Source organism: Gracilinanus agilis, chromosome 1 (assembly GCF_016433145.1).
Source record: "Gracilinanus agilis isolate LMUSP501 chromosome 1, AgileGrace, whole genome shotgun sequence".
NCBI classification, from domain to species: domain Eukaryota; kingdom Metazoa; phylum Chordata; class Mammalia; order Didelphimorphia; family Didelphidae; genus Gracilinanus; species Gracilinanus agilis.
Window position 1 is genome coordinate 111,492,621 of NC_058130.1, and position 19,366 is coordinate 111,511,986.

Sequence of the window (19,366 nt, forward strand, 5' to 3'; positions counted from 1 at the left end):
TTGACCAGTACTTTGTCTATTTTATCTGTTTTTTCAAAGTACCAGCTTCTAGTCTTATTTATTAATTCAATAGTTCTTTTACTTTCGATTTTATTAATTTCTCCCTTGGTTTTTAGTATTTCTAGTTTAGTTTTCATCTCGGGATTTTTAATTTGCTCGCTTTCTAATTTTTTGAGTTGCATGCCCAATTCATTGATCTCTGCCCTCCTTAATTTGTTAATATATGCACTCAAGGATATAAATTTCCTCCTGAGTACTGCCTTGGCTGCATCCCACAGAGTTTGGTAGGATGTCTCATCATTGTCATTTTCTTCAATGAAATTGTTGATTGCTTCTATGATTTCTTCTTTGACAAATTGGTTTTGGAGAATCATATTATTTAATTTCTAATTAGTTTTTGATTTGCCTGTCCAGGTGCCATTACTAATTATTATTTTTATTGCATTATGATCTGAGAAGGTTACATTTATTATATCTGCTCTTTTGCATTTGTTTGCAATGATTCTATGTCCTATTACATGGTCAATCTTTGTGAATGTGCCATGTGCAGCTGAGAAGAAGGTGTATTCCTTTTTGTCCCTATTTATTTTTCTCCAATATCAATTAAATCTAATTTTTCTAGGACTTCATTCACCTCTCTTACCTCTTTCTTATTTATTTTTCGGTTTGATTTATCTAGGTCTGAAAGAGGAATATTTAGATCTCCCACTATTATGGTTTTACTATCTATTTCCTTCTTGAGCTCTGCCAGTTTCTCCTTTATGAATTTGGGTGCTATGCCACTTGGTGCATACATATTGAGCAGTGTTATTTCCTCATTGTTTATACTGCCTTTAATCAGGATGTAATGACCTTCCCTGTCTTTTTTAATCGTATCTATTTTTACTTTGGCTTTGTCAGAAATCATAATAGCCACTCCTGCCTTCATTTTCTCATTTGACGCCCAAAAGATTTTGCTCAAGCCCTGAATCTTAAACTTGTGTATGTCCACCCGCCTCATATGTGTTTCTTGTAGACAACATATGGTAGGATTTTGGTTTCTAATCCACTCTGCTATTTGCTTCCGTTTTATGAGAGAGTTCATCCCATTCACATTCAGAGTTATAATCATCAGTTGGGCATTTGCTGACATTTTCGTATCCTCCCCTATTCCTACCCCCTTTTTCTTATACTATTTCCTTTTAAACCAGTGGTTTGCTATTGAGCTGCTATCCCTTTTCCCCTCCCTTAATTAACTTCCCTTTCTAACCCCTCTCTTATTTTTCCCCCTCTTTTTGTTTTTAAAGGCCTTATGAATTCCCTCCCTCTTCTTCTCCTCTCCCTTTTTTTGACCTCCCCACTCCCCTGCTCCCCTTGGTTTATCCCTTCTGACTTTCTCAGAAGGGTTAGATAAGAGTTTTATGTCCCAATGGATAGTATAGCTACTCTTCCCTCTCCGGGTTGATTACACTGAGAGTAAGGTTTGATTATTACCTCTTAATGCTCTCTTCCTCTCCTTCTTATAATAGTATTTGTCCCCTCTCCTTCCCATGCCCTCTTTGTGTTTAATAGAATATCCTATTTTTCTTATTCACTCAAGTTTCTCTTGGTGTCCCCTGCTATTCACCCCCTCTTTCCCATCCCCCATGTCATCTTAGATTATTTAGTGTTCCACCCTCACCCGGTGAATTATTCTTCTGATTACTATAATAGTGAATACTATAATAGTGAATAGAGTTCACTACAGAGAATTATACATAACATTTCTCTACATAGGAATACAGATAATTTGATCTCACTGAGGCCCTTAAAAAGGCAAATTTAAAAATTATAAGTTTTCTTTCTTTCCCCTCTGTATCTTATTTACCTTTTCATGTTTCTCTCGATTTTTGTGGTTGGATATCAAACTTTCCATTTAGCCCTGGTCTTTTCTGTGCAAATACTTGGAAATCTTCTATCTTGTTTAATGCTCATACTTTCCCCTGGAAATATATAGTCAATTTTGATGGGTAGTTGATCCGTGGTTGCAGGCCCAGCTCTCTTGCCTTTCTAAATGTCGTATTCCAAGCCTTGCGAACCTTTAGCGTGGAGGCTGCCAGATCCTGTGTGATCCTGATTGGTGCTCCTTGATATTTGAATTGTCTCTTTCTGGCTTCTTGTAAGATTTTTTCTTTTGCTTGGAAACTCTTGAATTTGGCAATTATATTTCTGGCCGTTTTCTTATCTGGATCGAATGTTGCAGGTGTTCTATGGATCCTTTCAATGTCTATATTGCCCTCTTGTTGTAGGACTTCAGGGCAATTTTGCTGAATAATTTATGTTTGTATGGAGTCCGGGTTTCTATTAATTTCTGGTTTTTCTGGAAGACCAATGATTCTCAAATTGTCTCTTCTAGACCTGTTTTCTTGGTCTGTCACTCTCTCATTGAGATATTTCATGTTTCCTTCTATTTTTTCAGTCTTTTGACTTTGTTTTATTTGTTCTTGTTGTCTTGAGAGATCATTAGCTTCTAATTGCTCAATTCTAGCCTTTAGGGATTGGTTTTCAGCTATGATCTTTTGGTTTTTGGCTATAATCTTCTGGTTTTTGGCTATAATCTTCTGGTATTCCTTTTCAATTTGGTCATTTCTGGTGTTCAATTTGCTTATCAGTTCATTTGGTTTCTGAGCCTCACTTTCCAATTGCAAGATTCTACCTTTTAAACTGTTATTTTCTTGCCAGATCTCTTCCGTTTTCCTCAAAATCTCAGTTTTGAACTCTTCCATAGCTTGTGAGGAGTTTTCCTTATTTGAGGAGGGTCCAGATGCTTGTTTGTTCTCCTCCTCTGTTTGCTTGGTTGTCTGGATTTTCTCTGTGTAAAAGTTGTCCAGTGTTAAAGACTTCTTTTTCTTATTGTTAATCTTTCTCTTCTGAACTTCCTGAGACTGGTTAGCCCTCGTTAGCCCAGCTGCTTCTCAGGTTTACCCTCTCACTCAGGGTCTGTCCGTGGTCTTTTGCCTCCTAAGGTCTGAGTTCTGATTTTTTCCAAGGTCAAGCCCCCTGGTGGACCCCCTTGCTTGATCCTCTGCCAGAGGTTTCTTTACAAGTCTCAGGGTGCTGCTTCCACAGTCGTATACCCGTCTGCACTGGTTCCCCATTCAGGGTTTCAGAGCTTTAGCTCGTGGCTGTGTCTGCCTCCACCCATGCCTCTGCCCGTGCCTGCACTCTGAGCCCGCACTCTGGGTCCTTCGTCCGCTCTCTGCGCCCTGCTCAGATTTTGTGTGCGTTCTTTAGCTTTTTGGGGTCCTAAATCTTGCGGCTCTCAGGAACAGGCCCCGGAGCTGCCAATGACTCAATGGGTGCCCCAAACTTGCTCTATTTCTTTTTAGCTGGCTTCGGCGCTATAGGTGGTGTGTGTGGAGGGGTTGGGGGTGGGGTGGTTGCTCAGCCCGCGATTTAGTGAGAGCTGTTTCACCCCTTTATAGCATGGAAATGCCTCGATTCCACGTACCTTCCTCACTGTGCCCTGTTGTGGGGTTCCTCCATTCGTCTGGACTTGTTTTTATGTCCCCTTGAGGAGTTTCGTGTTCAGGAGTGGTTAAGAGCTGCTTCTTACTCTGCCGCCATCTTAACCCGGAACCTGAGCTTATCTTTCTAGATTTTTTTAGTTGCATGCCTAATTCGTTAATCTCCTCTCTCTTTTTTGTTAATATGGGCACTCAGGGATATAAATTTTCTGAGTACTGCTTTTGCAGTATCCCAAAAATTTGATATGTTGTTTCCTCATTGTCATTCTCTTCAATGAAATCATTAATTGTTTCTATGATTGGTTCTTTAACCCACCAGTTTTGTAGGATCAGATTATTTAATTTCCAATTAATTTTTCTATTTGCCTCTCCATGGACCCTTACTAATGATAATTTTTATTGCATTATGATCTGAAAAAGCCGCATTTATTATTTCTGCTTTTCTGCATTTGTTAGCAATGTTTCTATGCCCTGGTACATGGTCAATCTTTGTGGATGTACCATGTGTTGCTGAAAAAAGGTGTATTCCTTTTTATCCCTATTTACTTTTCTCAAGATATCTGATATCTATCAACTCTAATTTTTCCAATATTTCATTCACATCTCTGACTTCTTTCTTATTAAGTTTTTGGTTTGATTTATCTAGATATGATATAGGAATGTTCAGGTCTCCCACTTATATAGTTTTACTATCTATTTTCTCCGTAAGCTCCAATAGTTTCTCCTTTAAAAATCTGAATGCTATACCATTTGGTGCATATATGTTGAGTACTGATATTTCTTCATTGTCTATACTGCCTTTAATCAAGATGTAATTACCTTCCTTATCTCTTTTAATCAGATCTATTTTTGCTTTAGCTTTGTCTGAGATCATGATTGATATTCCTGCCTTCTTTGTCTCAGTTGAAACCAAAAAGATCATTCTCCAGCTTCTTACATATACCCTGTATGTGTCTACTTGCCTCAAGTGTGTTTCTTGTAAACAACATGTGGTAGAATTCTGGTTTTTAATCCACTCTGCTATCTGCTTCACAGTTATGATCACCATTTATGTCTTCCTCTCCATCTTGATTTCCTTTTTTAATTCTTCCCTTTCTCCTTTATTCTTTCCCTCCACACCAGTATTTTTCTTTTAATCACTTGCCCCTTCCCGCCACCTCCCTTCTTATTCTGCTTCTAATTCTCTATAGGGTCTTTTAATCACCCCCAACTTGTCTGTCTCTTATATTACTCCCCACCCCACCACCCCTTTTCTTGTTTCCCTTCTACTTCTCTCTGGGGCAAGACAGGACTCTATACCCCAATGAATCTGGCTGTTTTTCCCTCTCTGAGCCAATTCCAATGAGAGTAAAGTTTAAGTATTACCCATCACTACTCTAATCCTTCTAAAGAGAAGTTTTTCTTCTGTTTCCACTCCTGTAGTTCTTCCTCTGAATGAGGGTAGCATTCTTTTCCATAAGTCCATCAGAATTGTCTTGGGTCATTGCATTGCTGCTAGTACAGAAGTCCATTACATTCAATTTTACCACAGTGTATTGGTCTCTGTGTACAATGTTCCTCTGGCTCTGTTCCTTTCACTCTGCATTAATTCCTGGAGGTCTTTCCAGTTCACATGGAATTCCTCCAGTTTACTATTCCTTTGGGCACAATAGTATTCCATCACCAGCATATACCACAATTTGTTCAGCCATTCCCCAATTAAAGGACATATGCTCATTTTCCAGTTTTTTGCCACCACAAAAAGCACAGCTATAAATATTTTCGTACAAGTCTGTTTATCTATGATCTCTTTGGGGTACAAACCCAACAATGAATGCTGGAGGGGATATGGCAAAACTGGGACATTAATGAATTGCTGGTGGAGCTGTGAACTGATCCAACCATTTTTGCTGGCAATTTGGAACTATGTTCAAAGGGCTATAAAAGAATGTTCTTTTCTTTTTTGCATTACTTTCATTTCTTTTTTCCCATTTTTCTTCAACCTGTCTTATTTGGTTTTTGAATCCCTTTTTGAGTTCTTCCAGAGCTTGCAACGAATTCTCATTTTTATTTTGAAGTTTTGCATGTGGTGGCTTGAATCCCATCATTTCCTGTTGGTACTGTTCTTTGATCTTTCCCCCATAGATATTTTTAAGCTTCAAACATTTATTTTGCTATCTGCTCATGTTCCCACCCTTTCTTTACCTGTGGACTGGGAACTCCCAAAGCTGTGGTAGATGGGGGAGCAGCTTCTGGTTCCCTCTTATGTGAAAATCAATGCTAACTCTCTCTCTCTCTCTCTCTCTCTCTCTCTCTCTCTCTCTCTCTCTCTCTCTCTTTCTCTCTCTCTCTCTGTCCTTCTCTCTTTCTCTTTCTCCCTCTCCCTTTCTCCCTCTCTCCCCGCCCCCTTTCAAGCTGTGTTCAATAGGAGATCCTCCTCACATGCCTTGCTTTAATTCCTATTGTTTTGAGGCATCTTCTAAAGATCAGTTTGGAAGGATAGTCAGAGTGGTTTCAGCTTTTGCTGCTACTAAGCCACATCTTAGCACCCCCCCAAAGGTCATTTAGAGTTGCAGCATTCTTTTGAGACTGTCAAGTGAGGTCTAGAATTGACTTCTGAGGGCAGAATCAAGATGGCAGAGTAAACTAGAGTAACTCCAAGTCACCACAAGTATTCTCTCCAACCAATATTAAACTATATCCACAGAACAAAAACAGGAGTGAAAGAACCAACAAGGAGACAGAGTGAAACAACTTTCAAGAAAAGAAAAGCCCAAAAGGTAGGCAGAGACCATCTGGAGCACAGGGGCAAGAGGAGAACAGAGCCAATAAGAAGCTTTAGCAAGGAGTGAAGAGTAACCCCAAAGCGAGCCACATAACCCCACCCCACATCTGTTGCCCTAATTTTGGAACCTAGGGCCAAGCCAACATACAGACTCTGAGATCCTTCCTGGGCAAATGGTTCAAGCCAATCCACACCCCTTGAAATTTAAAACCTGTGGAGAAGTCCAGAGTCCCAGCTCAAGGAAGTCTGGGCTAAAGAGGGCTGTGTCATGTTGGCCCTGTTATAAAGAACATAAGAAAATGAGAAGGAGCAGGAGCTGCTGAAAGGCAAAAGCAGGAAGATTCCAGAATTCTATGGAAGTGACAGTGTGAGCTACTTCAGCGAGCAGTTGAAATCTGGAGAGGTTGAGAGAGTGTCTGAACTCCTTGGGTGGACCATGTGAGTTTGACTATTTCTCCCTCTCTTGTGGCTGTCCTTCTGACACAACTACTTGTTCCTATGTTCCCATGTTCCTGTGTGTGTATCCAGTTGCTTCTGATTGACAGATATTCCTACAGAGCTGCTCAAGACACCTAAAGACATCTGTCAGTGAGATCCTTTCCCTTTGAGACCTTGTTCCTGTTTACCCTCCAACTTTTCCAACTTTATTAACCATCTCGGGGGAATTTGGTTAGTGAGGTGTATGTATTATAGGAACTGGGACTTTTAGGTAGAGAGGTTATTGATAGAGCAGATACCAACTGAAAGAAAATAACAACTGAATTTTGTAGGAGATTTATTTATAGTCTTTAATTACAGCATCCCGATTTCCTTCCCTTCCTTCCTTTACCTTAAATAAAACCTGTTTTATATCATTTGGGTATCCTGTAACATTTATCCTGTTGGCCTTCCCAAACCCTGAGATACTTCTGACTACTGGTCCTTGACTATCTGAAATCCCCTATACCATAAAGCATCATTTTAGATACATATGTCCTGAGCAAAGCCAGGAATCCCAGTCTGGGCTTGAGATGAGGACATAGTTCACAATTTGGGGGGTGCTAATAAGACTAATGGGGAGCTGGGATTTTTTGCTTAAAACTCGGGGCAGAGATTCAGGACAGGCCAATCAAGGGTGTGCCTGATTAGAACAAGAACACAGTAAGGCCAACACTTATACCTAATCCTGAGGCTATGACTTATGTAGTTCCTGACCATATCAAGATCAAAGTAAGACCAAAAGCTTACAACCAAGCCTAAGGCAAGTTTAGATTCCTTCCCAATAAGATCAGGAGTAGGTAGTGAGGAAACTACACTATCACTCTTTTCAGATGATATGATGGTATTCTTAGAGAAGCTGAGAAAATTAAATTAAAAACTAGTGGAAATAATTAATAATTTTAGCACAGTTGCAGGATACAAAATAAATCCACATAAATCATCAGCATTTCTATTTATTTCCAATAAAAATCAGCAGCAAGAGGTAGAAAGAGAAACTCCATTTAAAATAACTCTAGGTAAGGGGCAGCTGGGTAGCTCAGTGGAGTGAGAGTCAGACCTAGAGACAGGAGGTCCTAGGTTCAAACCCAGCCTCAGCCACTTCCCAGCTGTGTGACCCTGGGCAAGTCACTTGACCCCCATTGCCCACCCTTACCAATCTTCCACCTATGAGAAAATACACTGAAGTACAAGGGTTTAAAAAAAACCAAAAGAAAAATAACTCTAGGTAATATAAAATATTTGGGAATCTATCTGCTGCCAAGACAAACTCAGGAATTACATGAACATAACTACAAAACGCTTTTCACACAATAAAACAAGATCTAAACAATTGGAAAACCATTAATTATTCATGGATATAATAAGCTAATGTAATAAGAATGACAATTCTACCTAATTTACTTATTCAGTGCTATACAAGCAAAACCAGTGCAACCAAAATTAGAAGGGAAGCAACAAACTGGGAAAAAATCTTTATAACAAAGACCTCTGACAAAGGTCTCATTTCTCAAATTTATAAATTGCTAAGTCAATTGTACAAAATATCGAGTCAGTCCCCATTTGACAAATGGTTAAGAGACATTAAGGCAGTTTTCAGGCAAAGAAATCAAAACTATCTATAAGCACATGAAAAAGTATTCTAAATCTCTCATGATTAGAGAACTGCAAATCAAAAGAGTGCTGAGGTACCACTGCATACCTAGCAGATTAGATAAAATGACAGCAAAGGAAAGTAATAAATGTTGGAGGGATTGTGGCAAAATAGGGACATTATTGCATTGCTGGTAGAGTTGTGAATTGATCCAACCATTCTAGATGGCAATTTGGAATTATCCCCGAAGGGCTTTAAAATAATGCATATCCTTTGATCCAGCCATACCACTACTTAGTTTGTACCCTAAAAAGTTAATAATGAAAAATGTTTGAACAAAAATATTCATAGCTGCACTCTTTGTGGTGGCAAAAATTTGGAAAATGAGGGAGTGTCCATTGATTGTGGAATGGCTGAACAAATTGTGATGTATGATTTTGATGGAATACTACTGTGTTATAAGGAATGATGAACTGGAGGATTTCTATATGAACCAGAAGAACCTCCAAGAACTGATGCAAAGTGAAATAAGCACGACCAGGAGAACATTGTACATGGAAAGTGAAACACTGTGGAATGATCAAAAGCAACAGACTGCTACTAATAGCAATGCAATGATCAAGAACAATCCCAAGGGACAAATGCAGAAGAAAAGCAAATGACTTATCATTTATTTATATAGATATATGATTTGGGTTTTGGGTTTCAAAAGATTACTCTATTGCAAAAATGAATAATATGGAAATAGGTATAAGTGATAACATTTGTATAACCTGGTAGAAGTGCTTATTGGATCCAGGAAGGGGGAGGATAAAGGGAAGGATAAAGGGGAAGGAAAGAAAATGAAATGTGTAAAAATATTTTAAAAATAAAAAAGTGAGGTGTATAACTCCATTATATTGTTAATGATGGAATCTCAGGTGGACACAAATTTTATAGAGATAAAATTCTTGGCTTCATAGAGCTTACTATTAAGACAAAACCTAAAGATATCAAAAAGATATAAAATGGCTACATTTTTAGGTAATACTTTTTGACTTTTCTAGTTGTAATGAAAAAAAACTAGAAACAATCTATATGATTAATCATTGGGCAATGACCTAATAAATTATAGTAATTTAGTAATAAAAAGATACAAGTCTATGGTAATAAGCATGAAGAAGACAAGACAATAACAGGCTAAAACCAATCACTTAAAAAAATAAAAATAAATGAAACTTGTATGGATTTCTCCAAGTCAAGGGGGTAAGGTAGGTGGCTCACAGGCAGCAGAGCTGGAGGGGAGCAGAGAGCTCAGACCATTCTCCTCACTTTCTCCTTACTCACTGAGGACACTCAGAAGCCCAGTGGGTGGAGGTGGGCATGGCATTTGGTCTTGGAGGGCTGGGCAAGGCCCAGCACTCCATCTCTAAAAGGTTCGTAATCACTACCCTTGGGGATTCAGGTTGCTAGTTTTATTGAGATTTTGGGGATTACCCTCCTCTCATCCCTGGAAATTCTCAGATTATTCCAAGGACATTCCAGGCCAAACTGGAAAAGGGGATGGAAAGGGAAACAAAGATGCCCATTACACCTGTGATATTCCCTCCCATGTCCTTAAACAGACATCATCTGGACCTTCAAGGTTGTTTGTGTGTTTGTGTGTCTTCCTCAGTTTTGTAAGTTATTATCAAAGGGGAGAAAGTCATAACATATCTCAGATGCCCACCCCTTCCCCTTCAGGCCTGGAATCTTAGGCAAACCTTTATCAAGTGGGAGAAAGGCACAGAGTTGAAATCTATAGTCTATTTGGCAATATCTCCTAGTGAAAAGCATAAGCTCTAAATGATGCATTTAAAAAAGAATTTAAAACATTTCTAAGATTTTAATGCACCATTTCTCATTCTTCCTCTATAAAATCCCACCAATGGAACTTAACATATATCAAACTTTTTCTTCATGTCAGTTCTTTTGCACCCCTCCCCTTTTCTTTTTCTTATAACTAAATTTCTACTTTCTAGAGAGAAGAAATGCTGATCAAAGTGATTGGTTGGTGTTAAAAGTTGTCTAAAAAGACAAAAAGGAATACAATGTTATATTCTTTTAATTTAGAAACTCTGTTCTTTTATCTTTTGTTTTTATTGTATTTTGTGCTCCAGGGGTATTTAAATGCATTTTAACTTGTGAGCCTAAATCATTGAACTTGCTTAGGTAAGGCCTAGCCTACAATACCTGTTGGACAGTAAGATCTGAACTTATGAAAAAGAAAAACAGATATATGATTTCAGTTTGCATAAGAATATTCTCCATTATGTGGAATTGCTTAAGTTTACTAGCTGCCACATGAAGGAATATAAATAGATATGGTAGGTACAAAGAAAAAACAGTTGGTGTTAATAATGACAGGTAATTGGCAGGAAGGCAGCAACTCTTGAAATGTTTCTGAAATCATGAAATTAAGTCAATGGAAGAAAAATAATGTTTAAAAATTTGATCAAGATAAAAATATTGAGAAGTTCATCTAACGACATTAAAAGCATAAAGTTATACTTAAAATAGTTTGAAATCTTTCAAAATATTATGATTCAAAAATGTTTATATTCTGGGCAGCTGGGTAGCTCAGTGGAGTGAGAGTCAGGCCTAGAGACAAGAGGTCCTAGGTTCAAACCCGGCCTCAGCCACTTCCCAGCTGTGTGACCCTGGGCAAGTCACTTGACCCCCATTGCCCACCCTTACCACTCTTCCACCTATGAGACAATACACCGAAGTACAAGGGTTAAAAAAAATGTTTATATTCCATGTGTAGTCTATTTTTTATTAAGAACTATTACATGTAAGTTTGTTATTATATTACCCTTGGATTAATTTATAAAAGGCTTCAGATCTGTAGGAACTGAATATTTTAAAGATTTTACAATGTCTAAATAGATTATTACTCTTAATGACAACTAACAATACCCTTTGTTAAACTTCCAGTCTAGTTACAAAAAATTACATAATACATAATTTTAATAACATAAATGAGGGTGATTAAAGTGTTCACAAAAGTTATGATACTAGCTAAGTAACTGTTTGCTACATACTAGATCAAGAAAAATTATCAAACCATAAAAAGGACACTTTACTTAAAATGTTTAAAGATAGTAACTTTTAAGTTAAAATCATTTTGCATACCTCAAGATTCATCAACAGTATTAATTAATTGGGGAGAGCTAATCACCATTTTTATAGTAATGATTTACTTTATGTCCTTTGGTAACAAAAATCATTGATACCCAGATGCGAAATGGAAACAAAAGAAACTCAGATGAAAAAACAAGCTAAGTCTAATGTAGCAGCTTGCTTCTTGTTGTACAGCTGATCTATTAACACAGACATCATGCCCAAAAGATTTAAAAACTTCACAAATTTAGAAACTCTCTATTTTTTTTCTTACTCTGGGCTTAAAAGGAAACCATGGCACCTGTAGCCAATAACACTAACAACTTCAGATGGCCACATACATGAAGTTACAAAGTTTGATTTCTAAGAAGCAGAAATTAAATCAACCAACGTTTTGCTAATACAAGTGTTTTAAGAAAGGAGTCTCTAATGCATGAATAGGATATTTGATATATTTGTTTGTGGCCATTTCTTTAAGGATTCTTGTCCTTGTTCAATTCTGATTTCAAGTTAGAAAAGAATAATGCATATCTCTGAGGCACTAGGAACCTTACTTTGGCCTATCCTATCTCCTGTATGAAAAAAAAAATAAAAAGTATTGAACAAGGAAAATGTCTAGCTGTTCTGGGAAAATATTAGGTTTTATCAATACTTAGCAATAAAACTAGAATACAGAAGTGTAATAATATATTCTATGTTGATGATTTTCTAAGTTTATACAACCTTAATGTTAAAGGATTCTAATAATTCCTTCTATGAACAAAAATAACAAAATAAATTGCAATGTAGAATTATACTAGAAAAGCTGTATAAATGATGTAATCAAAGAATCAATCAATAAATCAATCAATTAATCAGTATTTCTTAAGTATTTACTCAGTGCCAGGCATTGTACTAAATTCTGGAAATAAAAAAGAAAAAACAGCCCCTATCTTCAAGAAACATATTCTAATGGAGGAGATAATATATACACAAAGAGATGTACAACCTAACATAATGCTAGGCCAGTATGAGTAGGAAAAAAAAGACAAATCAGTCATACTGCAAGAACACTAAGACAGGTTAGAGTCCTATCTCTAATCAGATTAAAGAGCACACCAAAGAAAGAAGAAGCTGTATATATGAGTCATTATTTTGAAACAGAGAGTACTTCTATTCATATATTGACAATGTTTGACAAAGATAATTTTGCGGCATAAAAGGCCAAGGTTTTTACAATGTTCTATCAAAACTTCAGTCATATGCTTAAATAGATCTTGTAATACCCAAGGAGTAACAGATAACATAACAAATAACTGAACTTCTTAATCAACAAAATACATTTCGATCGGTGCTCCTTAGTTCTACTTGTTTTTCTGTTTGATCACAATAATTGTTTATAATAGTTATAAGTCATTTCATCATACTCTAAGAGGGTTATCATCTGACATTCTCTAACAAAGGAAAAATATAAAACTGTAAGGATAAATAACTTATAAACTCTAACACATCAGTCAAATCATAGTCTTAATTTAATTTTAAACTAGCTCCACACAGTTTATTTGTTTGTTTGTTTTAAACCTTTGTCTTCCATCTTAGAAGCACAACTATGTATTGGTTATAAGGCAGAAGAGTGTTAAGGGCTAGGCAATGAGGGTTAAGTGACTTGCCCAGGGTTACACAGCTAGGTATCTGAGGCCAGTTTTGAACCTAGGACCTCCTATTTCTAGGCCTGGCTCTCAAACCACTGAGCCACACAGCTGCCCCCTCCTCACAGTTTTGTTTTGTTTTTTAATAAACAAGCAAATAAATAAACTCATAAATTTAAAGATCACTAAATATGAAAAGCAAAGTTCACTAGACTACAAAAGTTGTCTTCTAATTTTTGCACTTAACATCCTCTCAACATCTCTTCCTTATTCTCTCCTTCTTTGTTCCAGCCTCCTGGAAAAAGATAATTCTTTTAATGTTTCCTTGATGTCATGTACTCCTGTTTCTTATCCCTGCATGAATTTGTCCTTTAGATACCACTCTCTCCCCATTTTTAATCTCTCCTCTACTAGTTTCTTCCCTACTTAACATTTCCCAATCTTTAAAAAAAAACCTGCCACCTATGCCTACTGTTCTCTCAAGATGTCATCCTGTCTCTCTCTACTTTTTCACCAATTCCCAGGAAAAACTATCTAGACTCATTGCTTTCACTTCCTTATCTCTCACTCAATTTTCAAACTTGTGCAGTCTATTTTCAATACTACCCCTGTTCCTCTCTCTCACAAATTTCTTCAATGACCTCTTTATTGCTAAATTCAATAGATTTCTTTTTCTTAGCCTTTATCCTTATTAACCACTCTGTAGCACTAACATTATTGCCCAGAAGGAATAAGGTCTCCTGGGTTTTCGTGTTCTCTCCTACTTTTCCTCTACCTCTCTGGTGAATCCTTTTCAATTTCGGTAGAACCATGATCCAAGATCTACTCTTTTGGGGCAGCTGTACTTCAGGACACTGTCATGACTTGGTTCTCTTGTCTTTTCTCTCTGAATTTTTGCTGTTAGTGATCTTATCAGTTCTCAAGGGTTCTATTTTCATATCTATTTGGCTGACTGCACTCACCTCTCTTCTGGATGGCATCATGAAATTACTTTTTAGATATTGTAAGGGTAAAAAAGAGATTTTATGGGTTCAATATATTAAAGATGGTCACCAGAGGAATGAACTATTATCAATCCTCAATTAAGAATAGTATCAAATTAAAATTGACTTTTATGGAAATTTATTTACATAAGAAGAGAGAAAGGAAGTATGGGAGATAAGAATCTATCCCACTGATTAGTCCCTGTAGATCTTAACCCTCAGGAAAGGGTTAAAGGGCCTGAGGCCCAGAGGTGAATGGAGCAAGCCTCATTCACAGAGTCTATAAAAGGAAGTTTCTTAATAGAAGTTCAGGAAGATTCAGTCTTTAAACTCACCACATGGAACAGTCTCGGTCATGAACCAGCAAAGCTCCCTCAGGTCCCCTTCACCAAAACCCACAGCCTCACTCACTCAAGTCCCTCTTTTAAAGGGGTCACGTATGCATCAGTTCCAGTGCCTTCCCCTAGCCTGCATGTCCAATCACAATAGACGCTTTCTCATAGAAAGCAAAGGGGGCGGTCCTTTGATTCTGATTCGTTACTCACTCTAGCACATGTGGGTTAGGACCTCCCAGAATTGGAAGGTGCTCTCACCTTTGGTGATTAAATCTAAAGATGGGCAGTGTAGACTTAATCTAATTATCACAATATCTCAACAAAGATGTCTCACTGGCATGTTCCAAAAAAGAACTCATTACTTCTTTAAACACATTCCTTTTCTGAACTTCCCTATTTCTGTTGATGGCAGGGTCATTCTTCCAAATACCAAGATGCATAACTAAGCAGTCATCCACAATTCTTTATTTTCTTCCACCAATCTCATATTTAGCCAATTGCCAGATCTTATCAATTCTACCTTTATATTTTTTGTTTACTTCCCCTTTTCTTCAACTATACCAGAGTCACTATAATTCAAGTCCATATCAACTCTTTATCTGTACTGAAATGATAGTCCTTTTTTATATCCTTACATTAGCCTGCATTCTTTCTAATTTATATTCACTTAGCTGCCAAATTATATTCCCAAATCTATGACCCAATTACTACCCTTCCCAAGGTCTAGGGGTTCCCTACTTTTTTAAGGATAAAATCTAATATCTTTTGGGATTTAAAGCATTTTATAATCTGTCCTATTTTTTTCTGTACTAATTACATATTACTCTCTTTTCCAAATTCTATCTTTCAGTTAAAGTGGCTTACTTACTGTTCCTTATATATAACATTTCTTTCCCCACCTTCATGACTTTATAAAGGCAGTCCCCCTTTCCTAGAATATTCTCTCTCCTCACCTCTATCTCTTAAAAAGCCTAATTCCCTTCAAGGCTAAGCTCAAGTTCAACTACTGCAAAAGAACTTTCTTAATTCTTCCTAGTTATTAGTGCTCCACCCAATTATTTGGTATATATTTTGAATATAATTTACTTATAGACATACGTATTATTTCCTTCTTCAACGCAATGTCACATCCCTGAGGTCAGAAACAATTTTATCTTTGCCTCCCTATCCCTTGCAGCCTGTCAGAAATCTTGCGCATGGCAGTCAATAAATGCTTGTGGAATTCAATGAATTGCTTGTCTTTTAAGAATAAGGTCAGTGTCACTTTATCAATAAAGTATTTCTTGATTTTTCTACCCTAAAATTATCTTTTTCTTTCCCTGAATAACCATAAGACTTTAACTCTTATTGTACTTTCTTTTTCTCCTTTGCACTGGAGTATAACCGTTATCCTTACAAAAATATAAGCTTCTTATTGACAAAGACCGTTTCTTATTCATCTTTCTATTCCCCAAAGTACCTAGCATAGTACTGTGTAGAAAGAAACCCAAGAAATGTTTGAATGAATAAATTTATGAAAAGTTTCAAAGACAGATATTCCATTACCAGCATTAAGTATTTATTCAGCATCCACAGAATATGTTGCACAATATTCAACATCTTGGAGTTCATAGTTTGAGTTTAAGATGGTCTTTTCCCTGAAAGAGCTTATAATTTAGTTTTATATGTATTATTTAAAGAGCTCAGTGCCATAAAGTGGTATAATAATTCATAATTTCATAAGAAAATTCAAAATACTTTGATTCTCAGTGTTGCACCTGTTGCCAAATCCTTAGATTATCTATGAAATTCACAATATTGCTTAAAACTTGATATTCTGATGGCTAAAATTGCTTTAAAGTAACGAAATAGTTAAATAGCAGCAAAAAAACTAATTATACTGGGCTAATTTCCTTTTGTCTACAAGAAAAGAAAGTTTTCTTTCATTGATAGACTGAGTATAATAATATGTGAATTATAAGATCAAAGAAGCAAACTGTATGTTTTCTAAAATATGAGTTTCCTTCACTAAGTTTTATACTTACTATATCTAAAAGAGCTGTGTGAAGGGATCAGCATTAAGCCCAAAGGACAGGCAATGCACAGCAAGAAAGAAAGCAGCTCCCTTGTGTCTTCTGCAGGTCACTACCAAGGACCATGTTAGCAGATCCACACCAGACCCTTAACAGGCAGCTCTGCTGCTACCAGTAATTAGCTTGGACAGCTCTGGCTCCAAGAGTAGCAGCAAGGCTACACCATAATGAGCTCAGCTGGGATTAGCAGGACAGGGCAGGGAACCAAGAGAGCTAAGGCATTCTGCATTGCGTATGTATCAAGGAGATCAAACAAGGATGGCTGGCTAGGTTATCCCCTCACCACCTCATTCCAAAAATGAAGCACGGCAGTGTGTAAAATACAGGCTAATGAAGAGCGACACCTCCAACAGATGAGAGCCACATTAATTAACACAATCCCTAGATCATGTTATACAGTTTCTGTTAGTAGTAGCAAACGTACAACTTGTCACTGCATTATGAAAAAAGCCAGTTTTTTTTCTTTTCTTTTTTGTTGGTAAAAAGAAGATGGTATAATTTTCAAATTATGTAAGGACTCTCTCTAGTGGCCTTCAAGCCACATAAAAAACTCCTCAAATGTTTCTCCATGTACATATTGTTGAAAAAAGAAAACTCACTTTTCCATCAATAGCTTCTGGTGTTCCCTTTTGAAATATGTCAGTTCGTTCCATAGAGTATTAGAATCTTCTTCTTGGAGCTGCTGGGACTCTGCTCTCCTCATTTGGTTATTTCTGTCAATCCTATTTCATAATCAAGATGTTTTCTTATTTTTCTAAAGTTTAAAATCCAGAAAAACTCATATACTTTTGAACCTTAAAAATCTATTAGTTATATTCTTAAAAGGTAATACAAATGCAAATTTCTTTGGATAGTACTTCAAAAACCTGGTATGTTTAAATTAAAGATCTAAAATAATTTCATAAAGCTGGACTGCTGGTATGAAAACAGAGCTCTTAATCTGACATATGGCAATACTGGGTCTATCTCTCATAAATTCTGCCAATAGAGAAAATGTACACGGTAGAGTTGTCATAGTCTCCAAGAAAGGTTATAAGCCATCAACACTAATCTGGCATATGTTGCCAACAAATCTGTAAGTGGTATAAATACCCAGTCTTAAAAGCAAGCTGTTAGGCATTCATATTTTGGAAAGTGAACCATTGCAGTTTTCAGAGCTTTGAAAAGTTATGTGCTTAGACTAGTAGAGTCTAAAGTTATTTTATACTTCGTTTTGCTCAGGTACAATTTGATAACACTTTCCATCCTCCAGGAGAAGTAATTTAAAAATAGTATAATCAGAACAACTTTCTTTACCATAAGTCAATTTTATCAATAAACAATTGAAATTTCCATTTGGATTTCAATTTTCAAGAGAAAAAATCAACTCTTGGTTTATAATTTGGAAAAGTGCTGTACTGGCCAATTTAGAAATGTTATTTCTGCATACAGGCAAACAATGTATACCATTAACGCTGCCCTGAAGGATCTCTTTCAAAAGAAAAGATTATAGAACATTTTCTATGCTCGTTCAGTCCTTTGCCCTCTGTTGATACTGTTAACAAGGGAGCTACTTACTACTAACTGAGAACTGAACACCTGTTCACAGCAATTGAACTGAGACCACCAATTCATTCAGATAGCTATAGAACAAACCAATGGATAGCTATGTTAAACAAAAATTTAAAACTGATAACTAAAATTTATAGAACACTTATGCCTCTTATCTTTACATCTTAAAGTTCAGATTTTTATTTTTTTAAAGTATTTTTTATAAAACTAAATGTTCAAACATATGCAAAATACAATGAATAAAAAGTTTATATTTTAATCAAACCTATCCACAGAGACGCTAACAGGCAAAATAAATAAACATTGATTTCCAGCTATTAACTAGTACTAACACAACTGCAAAATACCAAAACTTACATGTTTTTTGTCATGTTCCATGTTATCGACTTAGATTCATATGAAAATAATTTCCATCAAATAATTTTACAAAACCCACTGAAATCATCTAATGTGCTATTGTATTCCATTTAATATTACGGGGAGATGTATTTTATGAGCTCTGTAACTCACTTGCTATAGTTTCCTTCCAACTGTTTTAATTGCTCTTTTACTACTCTGTAGTTGGTCTGTAACATCTGCATCCTTTCTTTGCGTTTTTCATGGGCATTTCTTAGCTCATCATTTTCTTGGATCTACAGAACACAAAGAAGTAAACACAAGAGTCTGGTTAAAGAAATCAATACTATGTTTCAAATAAAAAACATTACAATCAAGTTGAAATTTAAAGCAAATTATTACAAAATGATAAATTTGCCTTTAATTTAAGTATGATGACAACTGTTTTCATCAAATTAACATAACTTGTTTCTTAATAATTTGACAAGTCATTAAGTCATCCATAATGCTTTAAACAGTTATAAGATTTTGCTACTAAAATTGTTAAAAGTCTTTGAATTAGGAGCATAAGACATAATTAGTTATATTTCAGGATATTTTTCTATTTTTTCTTAAGAATTTGTCAGTACAAAGGAATCAGATCCAGTATTCTTTCTTTCTTCAAACAAATAAGTCTAATTCTTCAATCCAGAGATTAAAGGCTAGACTGTTGTAAACTAGAAAAATTTGACAAGGGGAGGAGCATCTGTAAAAGGAATCCATCAAATAGCGAATACTGTTCTTATTAAATACCTATTAATTGTCAAGCACTCTGATAAGGTACAAGAAATACAAGTACATAGAATGAAACAATCTACTCACAATAAGCCAAAACTCTATTGAAAGACAAGTACATATAAAAATATATGCACCCAGCTGTGTGACCCTGGGCAAGTCACTTGACCCCCATTGCTCACCCTTACCACTCTTCCACCTAGAAGCCAATACACAGAAGTTAAGG

At 36.3% G+C, this 19,366-nt stretch overlaps 1 protein-coding gene across 1 annotated transcript in view; it reads right to left on the bottom strand.

The window, feature by feature from the left end:
* Positions 1-19,366, bottom strand: part of CNTLN (centlein) — a 427,627-nt gene that overhangs the window by 186,585 nt on the left and 221,676 nt on the right. Inside the window, exons 11-13 of the mRNA XM_044677223.1 lie at positions 18,541-18,662; positions 17,079-17,201; positions 16,763-16,823 (exon numbers count right to left, since the gene is read on the bottom strand). Coding sequence (XP_044533158.1) covers positions 16,763-16,823; positions 17,079-17,201; positions 18,541-18,662 — 306 coding nt within the window. The remainder of the gene's footprint in view (positions 1-16,762; positions 16,824-17,078; positions 17,202-18,540; positions 18,663-19,366) is intronic.